Below are 19,560 nucleotides of genomic sequence, written 5' to 3'. Positions count from 1 at the left end.
AGTAATATATGCTAACCGTCACAAAGGAGGCATTGAGGGCTGATGGGAGTTCAGAAAATGGAGCAGGTATTGAGGGATGCCAGGTAAAAGGTCAGAGAGGTGACAAAGTTTGAACTATACTTCAATCAAAGAGCCAAATATGGGCTGAAAGAAGAAGGTGGATAAGAAGGAAAAGTGGCAGTGGAAGGAAAAGAGAAGAAGGTAGAAGGAATGCGTAGAGCTTTAGAGAACAACACGCCAGACCTTTGTTCTCTGCTTGGTGAGAACAGAAGACATTTTTTTTTTTATTAACATCAGGAAGTAGTGAAAGATAGTTTGAAATGCAGAAAAGGGTCAGCTTTTGAAGAACCTTGAATTTGGGTTTTATTCTACTGCGTCTGCCTTGAATTCCATCAAAAAGGGCATAGATATTTAAGTAGCACAAGTTCCTTTATTGCAGTCAGTTTGGAAGGCAGTTCTAGTACATCAGCTTCCTCCACGAGCTGGGGAAAAGGTCTCTGTGGTGTTTGAACTATTCAAAAGAGCTGCTCCAAAGAGATGCCAGAATGGGCTAAGTGTGCTTCTTACCCAGCACTGAGACCAGAAAGCCCCAGAAGGTATGGAAATCCACGAGTTCAGAGGATGGGCAAGTGGCAAGTGGCCTTTTAAAAGCCATCTCTTCGGAGCTATTTCTCTCTCGCTAAATGCATCACTGACTCTATTAGCCCCATCACCGAGAATTTCAACTTGTTTTCACAAATGACAATGAAAAACTCCATCAGAAATGATAGTTTCTTTAGCTCATCAAATCTCTATTCACTGCAGAAACACTGTTGTTGTCCTTGTGGTTTGTGCTCTATGATTGCTTTTATAAAGACAGTGAAAAGGCAAAATATATAGGCGGAAACTTAAATTGACTTCATATCGCTAAGATTTACTGTCTTCAAAAACAGCATGCTAGATTAATGCATTTCTGATTTCAAGGTGCTTTTTAAAAAAAAAATTGGTCTTCTTTGCACATAATAATTCTATCAGACAATGGTCTGTAGAAGAAAACGTTGTATGTGATTTACTTCTGGGGGCTTTGAAGAATAAAAATACCGTTTTTTACTAATGATCTGAGATATATAAAATATGGTTATAATATGCAAAGACATCTTTCAGTTATGGACTTTTTCCTCCTTCGATGTGTTTGTTGTAGGATCTAAGAGAGGAATGTGTGAAGTTGAAAACAAGAGTGTTTGATTTGGAACAGCAGAATCGAACACTAAGCATCCTATTCCAACAGCGAGTCAGACCCACTTCTGATCTGCTCCTCCAGGTATGTGTTTATCTGGAAAACAATCTTTGCTACTGAAATGCTATTGACAGGAAGTTACTTAAGTTCGGAAGTTAGCAACATCTTCATGAGCAAGGCATATTGCATCAGAATCCCAATTCTTTCCTTTCTCAAGTTATGTCATTAAATTTGAAGGTGTCTGAAATTCTTGACTTTTTAAAGCTACGTGCAGATAAGGAAATGCACTAACAAATAATAAACAGGCAAAAGGGACAATCAGAAGATGTTCTGTAGTAAACTAAATGGAACCATGGAAAGGAGTTAGGAAATAATTGATTGCTTTGGGGACCAGCATTAGTAATCTTGCATACTGTGATAATCAAGGAAGAATTTTATGTAGTGCCGAAGCACATTTTTTTTAATTTCAAACTCTTTATGATCAAAAATACATGTGGGGTTTGTTTTTCTTTTATATCTCTCTCTATGCAGAGTTCCTTCTTATAACAGAACGCCTCCTGTTTCTATCTCAGTATTTTTACAGGTTGTCTTTTTCTAAGTGCTCTCACTGAACTATTTTTTTTACTTGCCTTCATAACATGGAAAGCTGTGGAAAGTCAAGCCATTTGAGTCGATTTGAAGCTGTTCCTGACAAAGCACTAGAGAATATGTCCCACTGCAGGGAAACATATGAATGGGGAGAGGGGTCTGCAGGGCTGACCTTTGCTGTTTCCGATCTTTGTGATCCTATTAATGTGTATATTTGCTTAAACAAGCTCCCATGAGCTTTGCCCCAAGCCCTTCTGAGGCTAAGCTGTCAAAGACTGCATCGAGGTTTCACAGGGGCAGTGTGCAATGTGCAATGTGCAAAGGGCGGCCCACCACTGCGTGGTCTAATTGGCTGAGAGGAAGGTCCTTGTCCATCCTGTGGTCATCTGGATGATACTGTCCAGCACTATAACCACTAGCCATGTAGGGCTATTTAAATTTTAATTTTAAAAATTTAAATTAAATTAAAATTAAGTTTCTATGTCCAACTAGCCACATTTCCAGTCATCAAAAGCCACATGTGGCCAGGGACTACCTTAGTAGACAGCACACGTGGACAACATTACCATCATTGTGGAAAGCTCTGCTGGACGGTATTTTTCCAAATGATCCAGACTGTGTTGCTAATTTACCCTCTGAATTTTGGAATAAAAATCTTAGGACTCCTCAGAGAAATAACGGGAAATTGTAATTCATTTCAGAGAAAGAAAGATGTTTGGTAAGCTGAACATCAAAATGTAATTTGCCCCCCAAATTAAAGTAAAACAGCTCTCTGAATTATAAAATAGATCTCATCTCCTAAATTAATTTCCTCTCTGCCTTATATGTTTGAACATAATTCATAATTTATGACTCAAAAATTGTGTGGGGTGGGAGCGAAGTCATCTATCTCTATTCTGTTTTCTGTTCCTGACTACCATAAAGATTTGTCATAGGGGATCTTGCATTTATAAAAAATTGTGTTTCTTTTGCAATCTCATCATCAAGATTCAATATTAGAATTACTTTTAAAAGCTGTTGCATGTTCCTGATTTTTTTTCTGTTCTGCCTGTTGTAACTTGAGGCCTTTCTGAAGTAGTGTTTAAGACTCTACAGTCCCTGTTTATGAATTGTGATCATTTATTTGCATGGTAAACACACGTGCTATGGGTATATAAGCATTTTCATTGGCTGTCACAAATTTCTTAAATTCATACTCAGAGATCAGGGGATGATGTGTATGCTAACAATAGACATCAGTGTTTATTCATTAGGTGTTTTCAGCCAACACACTTCATATTTCTCCCCAAATAGTACTCCCTCCAGGAGCCATTCTAATTTAAATAATATTTATAAAAGATGGGCTGTTAATAGTTCTGTGAAGAATAATGATATAAAGTGTGATACCTGCCCTCTTAACATCTTGGAGCTCATAATCCAAGACAGAGGACATGACTGGCTTTTCAGATGGTGTGTTAATTATTTCACTCATGGCTTTTCATTTTCTGATAGTACTTTAGGGTTTGAGAAACAAAATATATACAATGGAGCTAAAATACAATCATTCCAAACTTGCTTTACACCTATGGATGCTCAGTCATTATGCGTTGAGTGGAATAATGAACAAATAATAATTCATTGTTCTGGAGAGTTATTTTGCATAAACTTAAGAGAGGTTTGTGCTCCCACCTCTTTTGAAGTTTTCCTGTCTTACATGAATGTTGAGGCACCACGCAGTCATGTGTTCCAGCCCAGTATGTCTGAGGATGTGGTGGGTGGGGGCAGCAAATCCACCAGTGTGTCCCTGGTTCCAAATATTATTGACCCTATAGCTGCTGCCCGTGGTCTTTGGATTCATTATAGCAGATTTCTAAGTAGTCTTTTGCACTTCTTAGAAGGCTGCATTAGTTATTATTTGTTGAATACAGCCTAATGATTCTCTATATTCCAAAGTTGCTACCTGAAAAGAAATACAGAAAGAAGAGTTATGAACACATTGTGATTTAGGTAGACAAATTATAAATAGTATAAAGGAAAACAACTTATAAGAAACAGCCAATTCTTTGTCCCTTAAAAATACAGAATAAGAGGTTATATGGATATCATTTAGCAAATTCTTATGTGGGAGAAACAGAAAGGGAGTGCTCTGAGGATTAGTTGACAGATTCTGGTAAACTTACAAAGGGAGCCAGGTCCATGATGGAAATAAGAAAGGCCTAAGCTGAAATTAAAATCTTAAGATTGACAACAAACTTCTCTATTGATTTCATTTTCTAGAATGATATCTCTGGGACTATGGGTGGCAATAAATCAGATTAACAAGACCCCCCTCCATATTAAAATCAACATTGGAACTAAATTCCAAGGAATTGAGATGGCAGGATAGCAAACAAAATCCAAAAGTAATGTTCTTACAGAGACTGGAATCTCTTAACTAAGCTCATTTGAACATACTTGTCCGGATTCACTGATGCTCAGCATTCCCTCTTTCAAATCACACTGAACAATGCCCTCAACTTAATGAATGTTGGCGGCTAGTAAAGAGCTCTCTACCATGTACACTTATTTGTCTTACCAGTTGAGCTGAATGCTTGCCAAGAATGAGTTATTTTTGTAACTTAGTAGGTCTACTAAAGTAGTATTTGTGATCACATTAAATATAGTTGTCTAACTATAAAAATAAATTGTGGGAGACCAGAAATTGTATTAAATGTGGAACAATTCTGCATGCACACTGCTCCTCAAATGCCTTTAAGTTCCTGTACCATTGTTAAGGAAAACAAAAATTAGGAATCATAGACAATGTATAAAGTGTGTGTTGATGCCAAATAAAAAAAAAAGTAAATGGAAGATTCCAACAAAAAGATCTCTAAGCAAAGAAGCAGCCTTGGCCCTACCAAAAATGTCACTTACCAAATACATAGTAGTGCTTACCATGTGTCAGACTCTATTCTACAAACTTTACAGCACTCACCAATTTCATCTTTATCACAGTCCCATGGGGTAGGACCTATCATTGCACCCGTTTTAGCAATGGGGATACTTTGGCATAGACAGGCTAAGTCCTGTAGCAGGTATTTGACATACCAAGGATTTAAACCTGAAAATCTGTTGAAATTAAGTCCCCCCTTTCGCCTCCAATTGGTGCTCCCTCTGCATGGAACATAAATGAGTAAGAGGACAAATTTTCTGATTCCCTATTCTAGGTGACATTTGAATTAACTGGCTCACCTAGGATTGAGTCAGATCAGAGGGCTTCTGCAGTACAATCCCAATAAGGAGCCTACCATCTTTACACATTTCTGAAATGTGGCATCTAAGATTTTCCCCTTCCTATGTGTTCTGTCTTTTACTTGTTTGGGATACCTGTGTAATCATTATCCTGATAGGACATTATTCTCGTATTCATAGATTAAGGCAATGTTTTCTTTTCTTTTTCATCTGATATTTCAAAAAGTCCTACTACTGATATCCTTAGGCCAAGTTAGGAAGAAAAGAATTTTATAGGGTAGATGATTCACATCAACAGTGGAGGATCTGACAGCTTAGAACCAAGGTGCAAAAATTTGCTGTTACTTCTTAGAATGCGGACTTTTTGTTTTTGCTAGTGTTTTATACCATTATTTCCAGTAAGATGAGAGGGCTTTTACATTCTACTTGTTCCTCTTTTTTTTTCTCTTAGTCTTTATTTTCAGTGTAAATCTATCCATGAGTCTGATCTGGCAAGACACTGCACACTTTCCTTTCCACCTGTCCACAAGCCAAGCATCCCACTGTGAGATCCAGCTGTGAAATAAAGGAAAATAACATATAAGAAACAGCTGTCCCAGCAAGGGGCCAGCCAGGGCCTCGGCAGTCCTCAGTGAACTTTCCCCATACTGGAGTTCATGTAGTATCAGTGGTCTATGCAAGCTTTGCCTCCCGGGTTCACGCCATTCTCCTGCCTCAGCCTCCCGAGTAGCTGGGACTACAGGCGCCCACCACCATGCCTGGCTAATTTTTTGTATTTTTAGTAGAGATGGGGTTTCACTGTGTTAGCCAGGATGGTCTTGATCTCCTGACCTTGTGATCCACCCGCCTCGGCCCCCTAAAGTGCTGGGATTACAGTCATGAGCCATTGCACCCAACCATTATACACTTTTAAATGTATGTATTTTGCTTTTTCAAAACATCTGCCTTTGGGGTGCTTTCACATATATGTAGTTGAAGTGAGACAAAAAGATGAAAAGAAAAAAGACTAGTTAAGCAGGTAGCCTGCGGTGAGAGCAATAAGGGAGGGGTAGATGAGTGAGTAAAGAAGAAGGTAAAGAATGGAACTGTGGTTCTTGAGTTTTTGTGATGGAAGCTTTTCATTCTGATCGATTCTGGCCTCTCTTGAGACACAAACTAAGAAGGAGTTGGGAGAAGAGGCAAGAACATCCACACAAGTTTGAAACATCTACCTGGCTTCCCACGCTGTTGGGATATAAGTTCACCTTATGAGTTTCTGGAATGGATGAACTCTGCCCCTCGGCTGTTTGTGTGGACCAGCCATGGAGGCGCCTCCAGTCCTGCCCTACAAACCTGATATCTAATTTAGAAACACCCACAGGGTGACAGGAGGAGCAGCCAGTGATGCTTCAGGGATGCTGAGTAACACCAGGGCTCAGATGGCAGAGTATCCACTGGTGGTGAGCCTGTCATCCTGCATGGTTACAGGACATTGGTGGTTTCATTATGGGCACCGGCCAGACATGAAAACATATGGAGAATGTGCAGCAGGTATTCTGGCTCATGCACTAAGCACTGGAAAGGATATTAACCTGTCAGACGTGCAGAAAGTGGCCCCTTTGAGAGGTAAGGGACGCTTTGAAAAATCACACAGTTCCTGCAGGGCAGGGCTTTCGATGATGAGATGTAACACGTGAGGTTGGTTTGGGATCAAGTAAGAGCTATACAAAAGACAAGAAAGAATCATCAGGGTTATGGCAAGATGTGATTTTTCCCTCTTCATAATATGCCCAAGACCCTCTATAGACTTGCTTCACACTTCAACAGCCTCATTTTTCTTTTTTTCCTGACACAAATTCTTTACTTCAGCCAAGCAGAAATACTTTCACTCCACAGAGCACGACATAGGTTTTCCTTCAACTGTTCCACTTTGTATGTCATTTTTCTGTTCAAAATGCTACTCTACCCCTGCCCATCCCACCCCTGCCACTCCTCTTCATTCAATTACCAAATTGGGAGCACCCAAAGTAATGTCAGTGCTGAGGAGTCCATGGCAAAATGCATTTGCTCAAGAGCCTGTGGTCTACAATTAAGCCTGAAAGGGAAATGATGTTCTAAAAGGCATGTGGGAAGCTATAGCAGCTGAGCAGAGACAGGCGTGGGGCAAGTGGAATCCTAGCTCCGCTTGCAGAGGGCCCTGGGGAAGGCCCAGCAGAGGAAGCCATGCCTCCATGTGACTCCAGGTGGACAAGAGAAAGTATAAATGCCATCCAGAAAGAATACACTGTGCAAAGGCATGAGAAATTCTCTTCCTCACAATCTGGTTTCTAAATTCATATGCTTTGGAGGTACTCCTGGAATAAGATCACAACTCCCTGCCCCACTCAATCTCCTACTCACACCTTGCTCACTAAGTCCTGGCAGCATTGATATGTTACTTTGTAACTATGCTGCAATTCTTTTTGCATACCTTTGCTCTTCATTCCCAAAGCAATTGAGGGGTGTGTTTTTTCTCTTTGAACAAGACCCAGAGCTTACCAGTCCATGCATCATGACTAAATGTTGTGTTCCCATCAGCTTATAGTCAGCATTATCACGGAAGGTGTATGTGGTCTGTTATAAGGAAATCAAGGTAGGATTCCTACTCTTTTCTTGCTTGATTTGGCCTTTATTTTCTTAGGGACAAAAACCTTGTTTTGACCTTTGAATCCTCCTAGTACACAACTTGAATACACATAAGCCTCAATAAATGCTGAGTGAACTAAGGATTACGTGAAACCAGGCAAATGGAAATGCTTGTAACAGAGGTACAGGGAGGTGGTTTCACAAATGAAGTGGCTCCAAGGGAGGGAAGAGCAGAAGGAAGTGAGAGCAGTGCTTAGGGTGCTGTGTATTTAAAGTGAAGAAGGCAAGCTTTGAAATATTATGTTTAGATGGGTCAGGGTAATTAGGGGAAATTATCTCTCCTTTTAAATGAGTTTCAGGTGTTTTGTTGTTATTTGTTTTGTTTTATTTCTTCCTGTGGCCAGTGAGACTGCAGACATAGGTTCTGTCTTGGAATTGTTAGCTCCGTAAGCTGTAGAGATTGTATTATATGAATGTGCCTTTGGTCAGGGGGACTGATGTTTCCATATTGTTTCATGGGTTTTTATCTCCCCATTCCACTCCCTCTTAAATTTTAAGTAACTTAATGGAAGGCACCTAAATTTCTATTCTTCATATCCTCCTAAAATTAGATATATGTATTAATTGTATTAATAGCTATTAATTGCTTTCAAGAGCACATGGCTGACTTCCCATCATATGTGTCAATCTGTATTACTATGTGGCTGGCTTTACATAAACCATCCTCTCACCAAAACAATGAAAACTCTCATGCTCGGAGATCAGATGCCTTAAGGGGCTAAGCCAGGTGAAGGAAGCAGGAAAGGAAGTTGTGTGCCCTGCAGCCAGCCCCAGCCAGTTTGGCCCCATGGAAATGCTAGTTAGATGTCACCATAGCTTTGAAAATTTTAAGAAGCTAGAAATGCAGACTTTTGCATGTAGTCTCTCAAATTTTAAATGTTGGCTAACACCTAGTTCAGCTATTTAATGACACTGAGGAAACCCAATAAGGCAACTGTGGACCAGAATTGGCCTGCAACCTGCTTTTCTTTCTCTGCCCTGAAAGTGGTGGCAGTTTAATTTAAAACTTGGTGCATGTGCTCAGAACACCTGGGCACTATGCTGCACAATCGTATTCACGGGACAGCCAGAATATATTGCTTTATTCATTATTTCAACAAAAATTCATTGAGCACTATGTCCTTGGTAGTGTACTAGCTCCTGAGGACACAGAGATAGTTTAGACACAGTTTCAGACTTAAAAAGGTCATCATTTAATAAGGAGATAGATAATATAAACAAACAGTTGTGCAGTAGAGTAGTAAATGCAACAGAAACATATACCATCCAAGGTCCTCAGAGGAAAAAGTGACAAACACTATTCTGGGTGTCAGGAAAGCCTTCTAGGGTGTGGTCACAGCTAACCTTGACTTTGAAGAATAAATGGGAGTTTGTTAGGGTAACAGTTTCCAAAAAGCAATTTGTGAACTAAATTCAGGACTAATACTGGGATTTATATTTACATTGATTCCAGGTCCTGGATTTAATTATAGCTGTAAGATTATAAAATTGTCTTACCCTGATTCGGCCTTGTTTGGCCTTCCCAGCCTCTTGCAACAATACCAGATTAACTCATCCAGCTCTGTAGGAAAACAATAACCTCCAGGAGTGTCATGCTGGTTGAAATTTCTGTCACTGTGACCTTCAACAACACTTCTTTCTAGCTTTTTAACTGAAGAAGGATATAGTTAAACTGAATTAAGAAGTCTAATGGAAAAGTGAAGAGCCCTCTGTGTCTAAAGTTTGTTTTAAGGATTTCAACATTGAATAGAGGTTCAAACCCTGAACATAAATCAACATTATATTGCAATAGACTAAGTGATTGAAGTGTAAATTCACAAAATGCACCTTGTAGCATGAAACATTCAGGCGATATATATTTTTATCATATTTCAAACACATAAGAAAACCTGATTATCCTGAATTTAGTAAATTTCATGCAGTAAATGTTTATCATAGTAACCTAAAAACTCCCCTAGTACAAATTGTTATTAAGCACTACATTTTCATTCTGAGTTTTGGATAAATAGAAGGATTTGGAAATGCAAGGGACAGAAAGTACTGAGAAAGGAATGGTGATGCTTACCTGGGGATTTGATTATGCAGATTAGAGTATTAATTTCTTGGCGCTGGAAATCGTGGACTGTCCATTGCTATCAGCAGATGTCACACTAGGGAAATCTTATTCCTGGCACGAAAAGATTAAGTGACCTAAACTCTGACATGAAAGACCAGTGTTTCCAGAAATGAAAAGCAATTCTGGCTTTGTTCTGTCACCTGTCTTACCACGAGGGTGCACTGGTCTAAGAGCTGCCCTGAAACACTTGGGAGCAGCTTTCTGGAACTGGCCAGTGATTCGCAATCTGACGCAACTCTTCAGGAGACTTGGGAACAAATCTTTAACCTGTCGGGCTGCAGGAAGGAAGGATGTCTTTGAAGTCCTGAATCTTGGCTGCATGGGTCAAGGAAGGGAGGGGAGGGGAGATACCAAGGAGGCAAATAGACGCATCCAGGGTCTCTTAGCAAAACCAGAACAGGCTGAGCCTCCTTGGGAAGAGAACTGCAGGAAGGCCACTGAAGCCCCGTGCTGCCTGGGATGGCCAGACCCTAGAGGCAAGTGGGGTTAACCTTCAGTTGTGCCTGGCCTGCTGCAGCTGCTCAGAAATACACTGGGACTGGGCTCACAGTAGTCCCCAGTGTGATCAGGGGGATGAAGATAAAGATTCTCAGGGCAAGATACTCTCATATCCTAATGCCACTGGTTTATAGCTTACACCTGGCTGCACTAGAAAAGTTGGGCCAGATTCAAAGGCAAAAAGACACACCCCACTTCCATCTACTACCTCATATACAAGCACACACAAGCTCAGGTCAAGTTTTCAAAAATCCTAATAGAAATCTCCAGACAGGTGAGATGATAGTGCACTTTTGTGAAACTTGAGAGACCCAGGAAATGTTACCAAGTCTCCTGTTCATAAAACCATCTTCATGCAATAGCTTTCTAGCAAACTTTTCTGCCCTTAAAGCAGTTTGTATGTCTTACCTGGGTCAGTTTCTGTCAATCACTGTCGGCCTAACATCTCAAAATCAAGAACAGAAAAAAAATGCTTGACTTTTCTGAAAAATTTGGAAGGCCATTCACCTTCAAGGAGGCTCACTGGAATGACAGACATTGCCCTGTATGTCACAGACCCTGATAGGAAGCTGATGCCACTGTGACTCACTGGTGACCTGAGAAAGGCCACACAAGCATGTCACCACTGCCTCCAGCCATACTCTGTGGTTGATAAATCTCTGCCCTTTCCTACCTCACAAGTAGGAAAGCAGAAGGATCAGCAGAGTTCCTGTAAAATAACGTAATTAAAAGGAGCCTGAGAATCTTTGCAAGAGTGTCTCATTAGGAGAAGTAGTCCCTGCAGTTCTAGCAGGTTAACATGTGCTGTACTAAGGTAGCAAAGTGTTTCTATGAAACTGGGTTGGCTGAAGGCCAGTGTGGTCAAATATGCCATTTCCTAAACAGATACCTTGTAGTTATATTGATAAAGCTTTGAGATTGTTCTATACCTTTTTAGCAAGCAGAAGGCATCTCACTGCATCTTTACAATAGGCCCAGGGTATTAGTGCTGTTTAACAAACAGGGAGATGAGCCCCTAGAGGCTGCGGCTTCTTCTTAGCCAGGGTTCTCTCCAGTCCAAAGCTTCCTGCCTTAAATTACCCACTGCCCACTTAGGCCTTCACTTCCAAATGTCACTTCATGACTTTTCCCAGGCCTACATAAGGAAAGGATATTGCAGTGGCGTTCAATGAATCAGCCAATTAAAAGACATTTAACGGTCTGTTTGGACTTGACAATGTGCTACACCTTGGAAAAATCAAATTCAATACATTTGGGTGGTGTCCAAATAATCAGAGTTATAGACAACACTGTCGTGGGCATAATAGATATTTCCCTGAATAAGGACGTGGATCTAATAACCTAGTAACATGATCAAATCATTTGCCCTAGAAACATGTTTATGCCAAGGAATAATAGAATCATATATTATTATATCTCAACTTTCAAGATCATATAATCTACCCCCTCCCTGGTTATTGGACACTCAGATTGATACTTGCCTTTTGCAAGGTTGCACAGTCTGTTTAGAGAAGAGTAGCGGCTCAATTCCAGGAGTCCTGATTATCAGCATTGTACCCTTTCTACTATGCCATGGGGGTAATAAATTGGAAATGTACCCGAATTAAGGAATAGAAAGAGCTTGGCATGAGAAATGTGCCCTCAGTCTAACAAGCAGCTTTGGGAAATGGTTCAGATGGAGTGGACTGACTAAATCATTGAACTCCAAGGAGGCATGTCAGGTGGACCAAAGAGGTAGGAGAGAAGTGAAAGGCCACTAAGATCCACGCAGGCTGAGATTCACATCCCCTCTGCACCACACGTTGGCTAGGTGACCTCGGGCCATTCTTGACATGTCTAGGACCTTAATGTTAGAAGCTAACAAATGCAGAAGTTCTTTCCTTTCTCGTCTTGTGAGATTTGTGACCTGCATCTCTGTGGCAGGGGAACAGGGAGGTGCAACAAATGATCCGTTTGCTCAGCACTGATTTCTGAGAAACTGTGGTCTGAGTGAATGAGATATTGGCCCAAAAATATACCGTATTAAATCAGTTTCTATTTTCTATTATTGACTTGTTGGATTTTCCTGGGAATTTGCATTTCTGGGGATTCTCTAGGGATATTTAGCTCTAAGTAGATCCTTATGGGCTTTTAACCAAGTGACTCAGAGTGAATGTTTCAGCAAGAATAGTGTCTGAGATAAGCAGGAGTTGGAAATGCCCTGGATTAAGCTATCTATTTAATCTTGTGGTTAACTTTCAAAAAGAGGGGGAGCCATGGCTGGATCACAGAATCCTTTGAGTATCTGAGAAAGACAGTAGGTTTTCTCCCTAGATACAGAAAGAAATTAGCTTGTAACTTCAAGATATTCAGGGACCCTGCTAAGCCTGTCTATTAATTAAGAAATTAATCCCTTAATTACAAAATTAATCCCGAATTAAAATTTAATCCACGATGATCATCTGCATCATAACTGCCCTTTTACCCTTTATTCATTCACATTGCATCGGATACTTTCTATTTCATATTGTTTCTTTGCTTCAGGCCTGTTTTTAAATCTTTACCAAGTATGACAGATCCTGAATACCCATCTTTGTAAATTCAAAGTGCAAATCTTTAAAAAAAAAACAGTTGTTTTTAGCTTCTTCTGTTCACTTTTTAAGTTTTATTTTATTGTATCTTTTGGAGACAAGGTCTCACTATGTTGCCCAGGCTGGAGTGTAGCAACTATTCAAAGGTGTGATCATACCACACCACAGACTCAAACTCCTAGGCTCAAGTGACCCTTCTGCCTCAGCTTCCTGAGTAGCTGGGACTACAGACATGCACACCACACACAGCAGGCTTTTCCTTTTTATGATTGCTTTTCCCTCCCAAATAGCTAACTAGTGAATGGAAGAGGATAAGAATCATGTCTTCAAAATCATATTTTATAATAGAATATTTATGTTGTGAAGAAATCAGAATTTCAAAATAGAACACATTATACACTTTCGGACATGAGATGCATACAGATGTGTTCCAATAAGCCTTGTTCATATTTCATTGTTACATTTGACATTGTTCAAGACAGGCATTGAGATCCTTGAATTAACGTAAAGATCTCATAATGATATGAGTGCAAAAAGCCGTTATCATTAATGTTGCAGCAGAATTTGCCATAAAAACAAGAAAAGCTGAAATGAAAGAGGTAATCTGCAAGCTGATGCCTCAGATGGAAAACTGTCTTCTCATTACAATGTTATGTCCACTTCTAAAAGGAAAAAAATAACTCACTGACTTAATTCTATATCAGGACAGGACATGTGAGATGTTCTTGGGTACCCTTTTTGCATCTGGGTGGATTACCACAATTGATTGTTCACTAAGCTATCATACTGTTCATTTCAGTAGCTAAATTTTGCTTCTGGTCTCTGACCAGACTGCTGAAACACTGAAGATCCACATAACATATTATTAAATTAACTTCTCCAAAGCAGATTCCTAATGAATCTGAGTCTTTACCCTGGTTAAGAGGAACCATTAAACACATTCTACATATAGTTGTGACCTGTTTCTGAAGAATATTTACATCCTCCTTTATCCACCCCAAAAGGATTCTCTAATTTCTCTTCCCAATCAATCCTTCTCAGTCCTCAGCCCCAGGCAACCACAGATCTGCTTTCTGTCACCGTGGGTTAGCTTTATCTTTTCAAGAGTTTAAACAAAATCATGTAAGATATATTATTTTGTGTCTGGCTCATTTTGCTTCACATATGTTTGGTATCAGCCATGTAGCTGCTTGTATCAGGAGTTCTTCCACAATGACTTTTGATTTTTTGACTGGTGATGAGATATGTCCTTGAAGGTGTTCACAGAAAATGTTCAGTAAGTTACATGACCAGCTTTTTGGCAGTAGATTCATTTGTGGCTCAGTTAATACTTAAAAATATTATCCTGGGATTTGGCATACTAATGCAGCATTGCCAAAAGAGATGATATGTGTATATCTGTCTAGTTGGATTCTAAGGAAAACAATATATATAGAAAGGGCAGAACAAGGGCTTTGGAGTGAAATAACCTGGGATCAAATTCAGTCTTTGCTGATCATTAATATCATGACCTTGCCAAGTAATTTCATCTCTGTAAATTTCAGTTATCTCCTCTTTGAAAGGAGAAAAACAATACTAACTTCTTGATTGTTGTGTGTGTATATTTTAGAGTTAAGTGAGTTAGCATATGTAAGGTACTTAGTACAATTTATTGCACTACCAATAATAACTATTTAATTATATTATTCCTTTATCATTATTTTACCCCATATTTCCCACATCTCTTTAATCTCTCACAATGCTGAATGCACTTTTGGGGTTTACTTTTCATTGCCCTATAGTCTGAAGTATTTTGATAATTTCCTTTAGCCACTTTGTATGTACTTATAGATTTTTATAATGTAAATATGGCCCATTTCCTACTATTTAAAAGTATACAGTTCAAAGCATACAATATTTGCATGGCATGAAAATTTGCCTATTTCACTCACATTCATAAAATACACGAATATTTAATTTATAATTGCATTTACTTAATTAATGAAATACACAAATCATTCTCTGGAATAATAAAATGGGTAGTGTATACAAGCATATGCAATTTATAAAAGAGCCTTAGTTAAGCCACAGTTATTTCTGCTTACATGTTAGAGACTCTAATAGCCATTCCTGAAGCTAATCCAATTCTGCCACTTTCTGAGTGCTAAGTTGTGTGACTTTAGACAAGTCATTTAAATTCTTTAGGTCTCAGTAGGTAAAATGAAGGATTTGGCAAGAACCAGGGATCCTTTTTTCTATTATAGCTTGATTTGTGCTGAGGAAAAAGGATAATGGATGGAGGGATGGAGGAAGAAGTCATTGAATGTTAAAAGTTACCATGAAAGACCGGGCATAGTGGGTCACGCCTGTAATGCCAGCACTTTGGGAGGCCGAGGCAGGTGGATCACCTGAGGTCAGGAGTTTGAGACCAACCTGGCCAACATGGCGAGACCCCATCTCTACTAAAAATACAAAAATTAGCCAGGCGTGGTGGGTCATGCCTGTAACCCCAGCTACTCGGGAGGCTGAGGCACAAGAATCGTTTGAACCCAGGAGACGGAGGCTGCAATGAGCCGAAATCATGCCAAGGTGACAGAGTGAGACTGTATCTCAAAAAAAAAAAAAAAAAAAAAAAGAGTCACCATGAAATAATATGAAGAAAGGAAGTTATACTGTTCACCTAGATTTATATCCCAGTTCTAAAACTTTACCTCTAAATTCATTATATCAAATTAAATACTTATTGCTGATGAATAAGACGGTTTTCATCAGCAAGAAAGAAACTGTGAAGAATTTCTGAAAATTTGAAAGCTAGTAAGTTCACCAAGGTACGCTGATATTAGAAAAACACACAAGAGCCAATACATTTCTTATATATTGGTAACAACCAATTGGAAAATGTAATTGAGAAAAGATTTCATTCATAATATAAATAAAAAATATGAACTACATAGCAATAAACCTAATAAGAAATATGTAAGATCTAAATGAATGAAACAGGAAAACATAATAAGAAAAGAATGGAAGAAATGAATAAGTGGAAATATATCTCCACGAGATGAGAAAAGTCAATGTTATAAAAATGTTAATTCCCCAGAGCCAATCTAAAATTAAATGCATTTTCAATCAAAATACAACACAATTTTTTATGGGACTTGTCAAGCTGATTATAAAATACACCTGGTGAGTTATTCCCCAGTAGCCAAGTAAGCGTTGAAGATAAAGAACTACACAGAAGTATGGGGTGGAAAAATTACCCTGTGGTACTTCAAAATATTCTATAAAGTTGTAGCTATTAGAAGAGTATGGGTTTGGACCAAGAAGAAATAAATAGATTGAGGGAGGAGAAGTCTAAAAGGCCCATTTTTATATGAGAATATATTTTACAATAATAGTAGCAGTAAGGAATGATGAAACATGCATAAATGGTTGTGGTACATTTGATAATTCATTTGAAAATGATAATAATTGGAGCCCTATCTCACATAAGGAAATATAAATTTTACATGGGTTAATACCCTAAATGTACAAGAAATTATGTAAATACTGAAGAAAACACTGAAGACTTTTTTTTTTTTAATTTTAGTGTATTGGATATTTTCTTAAGCAAGGCATAAAACCAAGAAGTCATACAGGAAAGGACTGTTTGACTAAATCAAAATTTTATAATTTTGGTTGATCAAATATTCTATATACCTAGGCAAAATAGGCAATAGACTAGGAGAAAAGGTTTTTGACATACAAATAAAGGACTGAAACAGGAAGCATGTAATTCCATGAATTAGAATTTCTTATGAGTTAAAATGAAGTAAGACAAGAGTAGAAATAGACAGTTAACAGGAGAGGAAACACAAATGGCTGATGAACTTATGAAAGACACTCACCTCACTACCAGCCAGTTAGCATATTAAAACACAAGATAACCTTTTTTCACCAAATAGACTGGCATAAATAAAAGTGTGATGATAATATATAAGACTTTATATACATTTTGAAGTACCCTCTACTCAAAGGTGGAGAAAAACAATCTCATACACAAATGTTGAAAATGTAAACCGCATGCGTTTCTGGCAAGGTTATAAATAAGTACAGCAATTCCTGGGTGGCAGTTTAGTAGTAAAAGCATCTACTCTTTGACTTAGCAATTCCACATATCCATATTTACAGAAACCGTCATTCATGTGCAGAGGGTGACATGTGAGACACTGTGCACTGTTTTCAAGTAGCAAATTAATAGAAACAACCTAAATGGCCATCAAAAAACCTATGCTATATCCATGCTATCCAGTATTATCAAGTTAGAAGCTTAAAAGTATCAAGTTAAACCATATTTCATGACCTAGAAACATATCTTAAAAATATATTAAGTGAAAAAGTAAAGTTGCAAAGCAACACAGGTTACGTGATACAATTTATAGTAAACACACTCACACAGAAAAGCAAAACAATGAATAATTTATAAATATACCTGTATATGTTAGCACATGGAAAATAGTCTGGAAAAAATGTATGTCATACTAATACAGTGGCTTTCAGGAAGTATCTTTAAGGAAGGGAATAGGATGAGGGGTGGTCAAGTAAGAGTTTATCTTTCTTGTAGAATTCTTATTTGAATTCTTTACAGTAAGAATTTTTTCAGATGTTACTTACACAGTTAAAAAAGTATTATTTATATTAAAAGCAAATCAAGATAATATCAATGGTAGGAAAAGTTTATAAATATTGAGAAAAAATATATGCATACATGTGAGAACACATGTACCTTTATAATGATAGGCTCTTTAAAGAAAACGTATTACATATTCTTATTTTTGTTTTGCAGATAATTTCATGGTAGATTCTATTAGTCTAAATCCTAAACTGCTAAACTATCCTCAGTAAAACCCTGAAGCTGGGAGGAGTGAAGGAGGAGAAGGGTAAAAGTGTTCCAGACATTCCTGGAAGGGGAAAGGAGGAAGAGAAAAGAAGATGAAAGTATTCTTAAGGTCACAACCTACCAGATTGGGGAAAGGCAGAGATAAAGGAAAAAGTATGTCTCAGCAGGGGAAATAGTTGGTATCACATTTTCTCAAAATGTGTGAGGGATATGTGTATTATTTAGGGCCAAAGCACTGGAGAATTTTTAAATTAACAAGGGAAAGAATAGCAACTTAAATTAGTAAAAATACTAAATAGGAAAGTGGTGAAATAACAATATAAAATAAGAGATCTAAAGTAATATATAAGAAATAAAATTAAGTATACCAACTTGACACTAAAATGTATGGTAAAAAGAGAAATAGGATTAGAAAGTAGTCAAAAGCCATTGGAGATTGCCAGATTGGGTTAGAGAATAGGAGTTTTTTATTAAAAAAAAAAAAGAAAAACTTACAGTGACAAAGAAAGGGAAAAATGAATGGATAAGTAAAGATACTTGAAAAATGCTAATATAAAGAAAACAACTGTGGAGAAATTACAACAGATACAGTGAAATTTAAGTTTAGAAGCCTTAAACAAATGAAGACGGACCTTTGGTAATAAAAAAATTTACAAGTCATGAATAAAAATTTAAGTCATAAAATTGTATACACCAAAAACCAAAGCAGTTAAACATACAAAGCAAAAACTTAAGTGTAAGGTGAACTTAATAAAACAATGCTATTATAGAAAAAGACCTCAGAACACAAAGATTCTTTCAGAATTGAGCAATTCTGATAAATAATAGGAACGTAAAGATATAAAGAATACAATCACTAATCTTGATATAATAGCCATATACAAACCGCTGCATTGCTTCAGTAGGGTGTATTCATTGTACTTATATATCTGTGAAACATTTAGAAAGATAAATTATGCCTTAGCTCCATAGGAAACCCTAGCAAAATTTAAAAACATGTAGATTATACAGGCCAACTATCTGATAATAAGCTAATAAAATTATAAATACAAAAATGAAAATGTTTACTGCTTGGAAATTATAAAATACACTCCTAGAAAATTCTTGTATCAAAGAAGATAGCAAATGTGACATTATAAATCATCTTGAAAACTATGTAGAGAAATATACTTCATGTCAAAATCTGTGGGACACAGCAAAAATATAAAATTTACATGAGACAGAAAAAATGGAAATTGGGTGGGGCATGGTAGCTCACGCCTATAATCTTAGCACTTGGGAGGCCGAGGCAGAAGGATTGCTTGATCCCAGGAGTTCAAGATCAACCTAGGCAACAAAGTGAAAAAAAAAATGAAAAAGGAAAATCATCCGGGCATGGTGGCACACACTTGTAATCCAAGCTACTTGGGAGGCTGAAGTGGGAGGATTGGAGCCCAGGAGGTTGAGGCAGTGAGCCATGATGGTGCCATTGTACTCCAGCCTGGGTGATAGGGTGAGACCCTGTCTCAGAAAGGATTTTAAAAAAAGAAAAGAAAAAATGGAAGTTGGATATCCTCAAATATCTTTAGTATTAGAAAATAAATACAACAAAGTAGCAAAATTTATTTTAGAAATTGGGAAAAGGAAAATACAAAAGGAAATAAGTAACAATGAAGGCTAAAATTAACCAGAGATTTATATGTGTGTGTGTATATATGTATGTGTATTCCCAAAAAGTTTATTAAAATACCAATAAAAATAGTCAAATCTCTCATTTGACTAATAAAAGAGAGCTAAGCTATATAAGAATGAGGGAAAAAATCATAGCCATAGATGTCAGTGAATAAAAGTTTATAAGAAAATA

The 19,560-nt window shown here is 37.8% G+C and overlaps 1 protein-coding gene across 7 annotated transcripts in view; it reads left to right on the top strand.

Annotated features, from left to right (window-relative positions):
• The window catches only part of NCKAP5 (NCK associated protein 5), a 990,571-nt gene that overhangs the window by 802,670 nt on the left and 168,341 nt on the right, over positions 1-19,560 (top strand). For all 7 annotated transcript variants that reach the window (XM_063694774.1, XM_063694773.1, XM_063694772.1 and 4 more), the window contains one exon: positions 1,181-1,300. In XM_063694774.1, coding sequence (XP_063550844.1) covers positions 1,181-1,300 — 120 coding nt within the window. The remainder of the gene's footprint in view (positions 1-1,180; positions 1,301-19,560) is intronic.

The sequence above is a fragment of the Gorilla gorilla genome, chromosome 11 (assembly GCF_029281585.2).
Source record: "Gorilla gorilla gorilla isolate KB3781 chromosome 11, NHGRI_mGorGor1-v2.1_pri, whole genome shotgun sequence".
In the NCBI taxonomy this organism is placed as follows: Eukaryota; Metazoa; Chordata; class Mammalia; order Primates; family Hominidae; genus Gorilla; species Gorilla gorilla.
The sequence above is the reverse complement of the archived record's forward strand: the minus strand, read 5'-3'. Positions and strand labels throughout refer to the sequence as shown.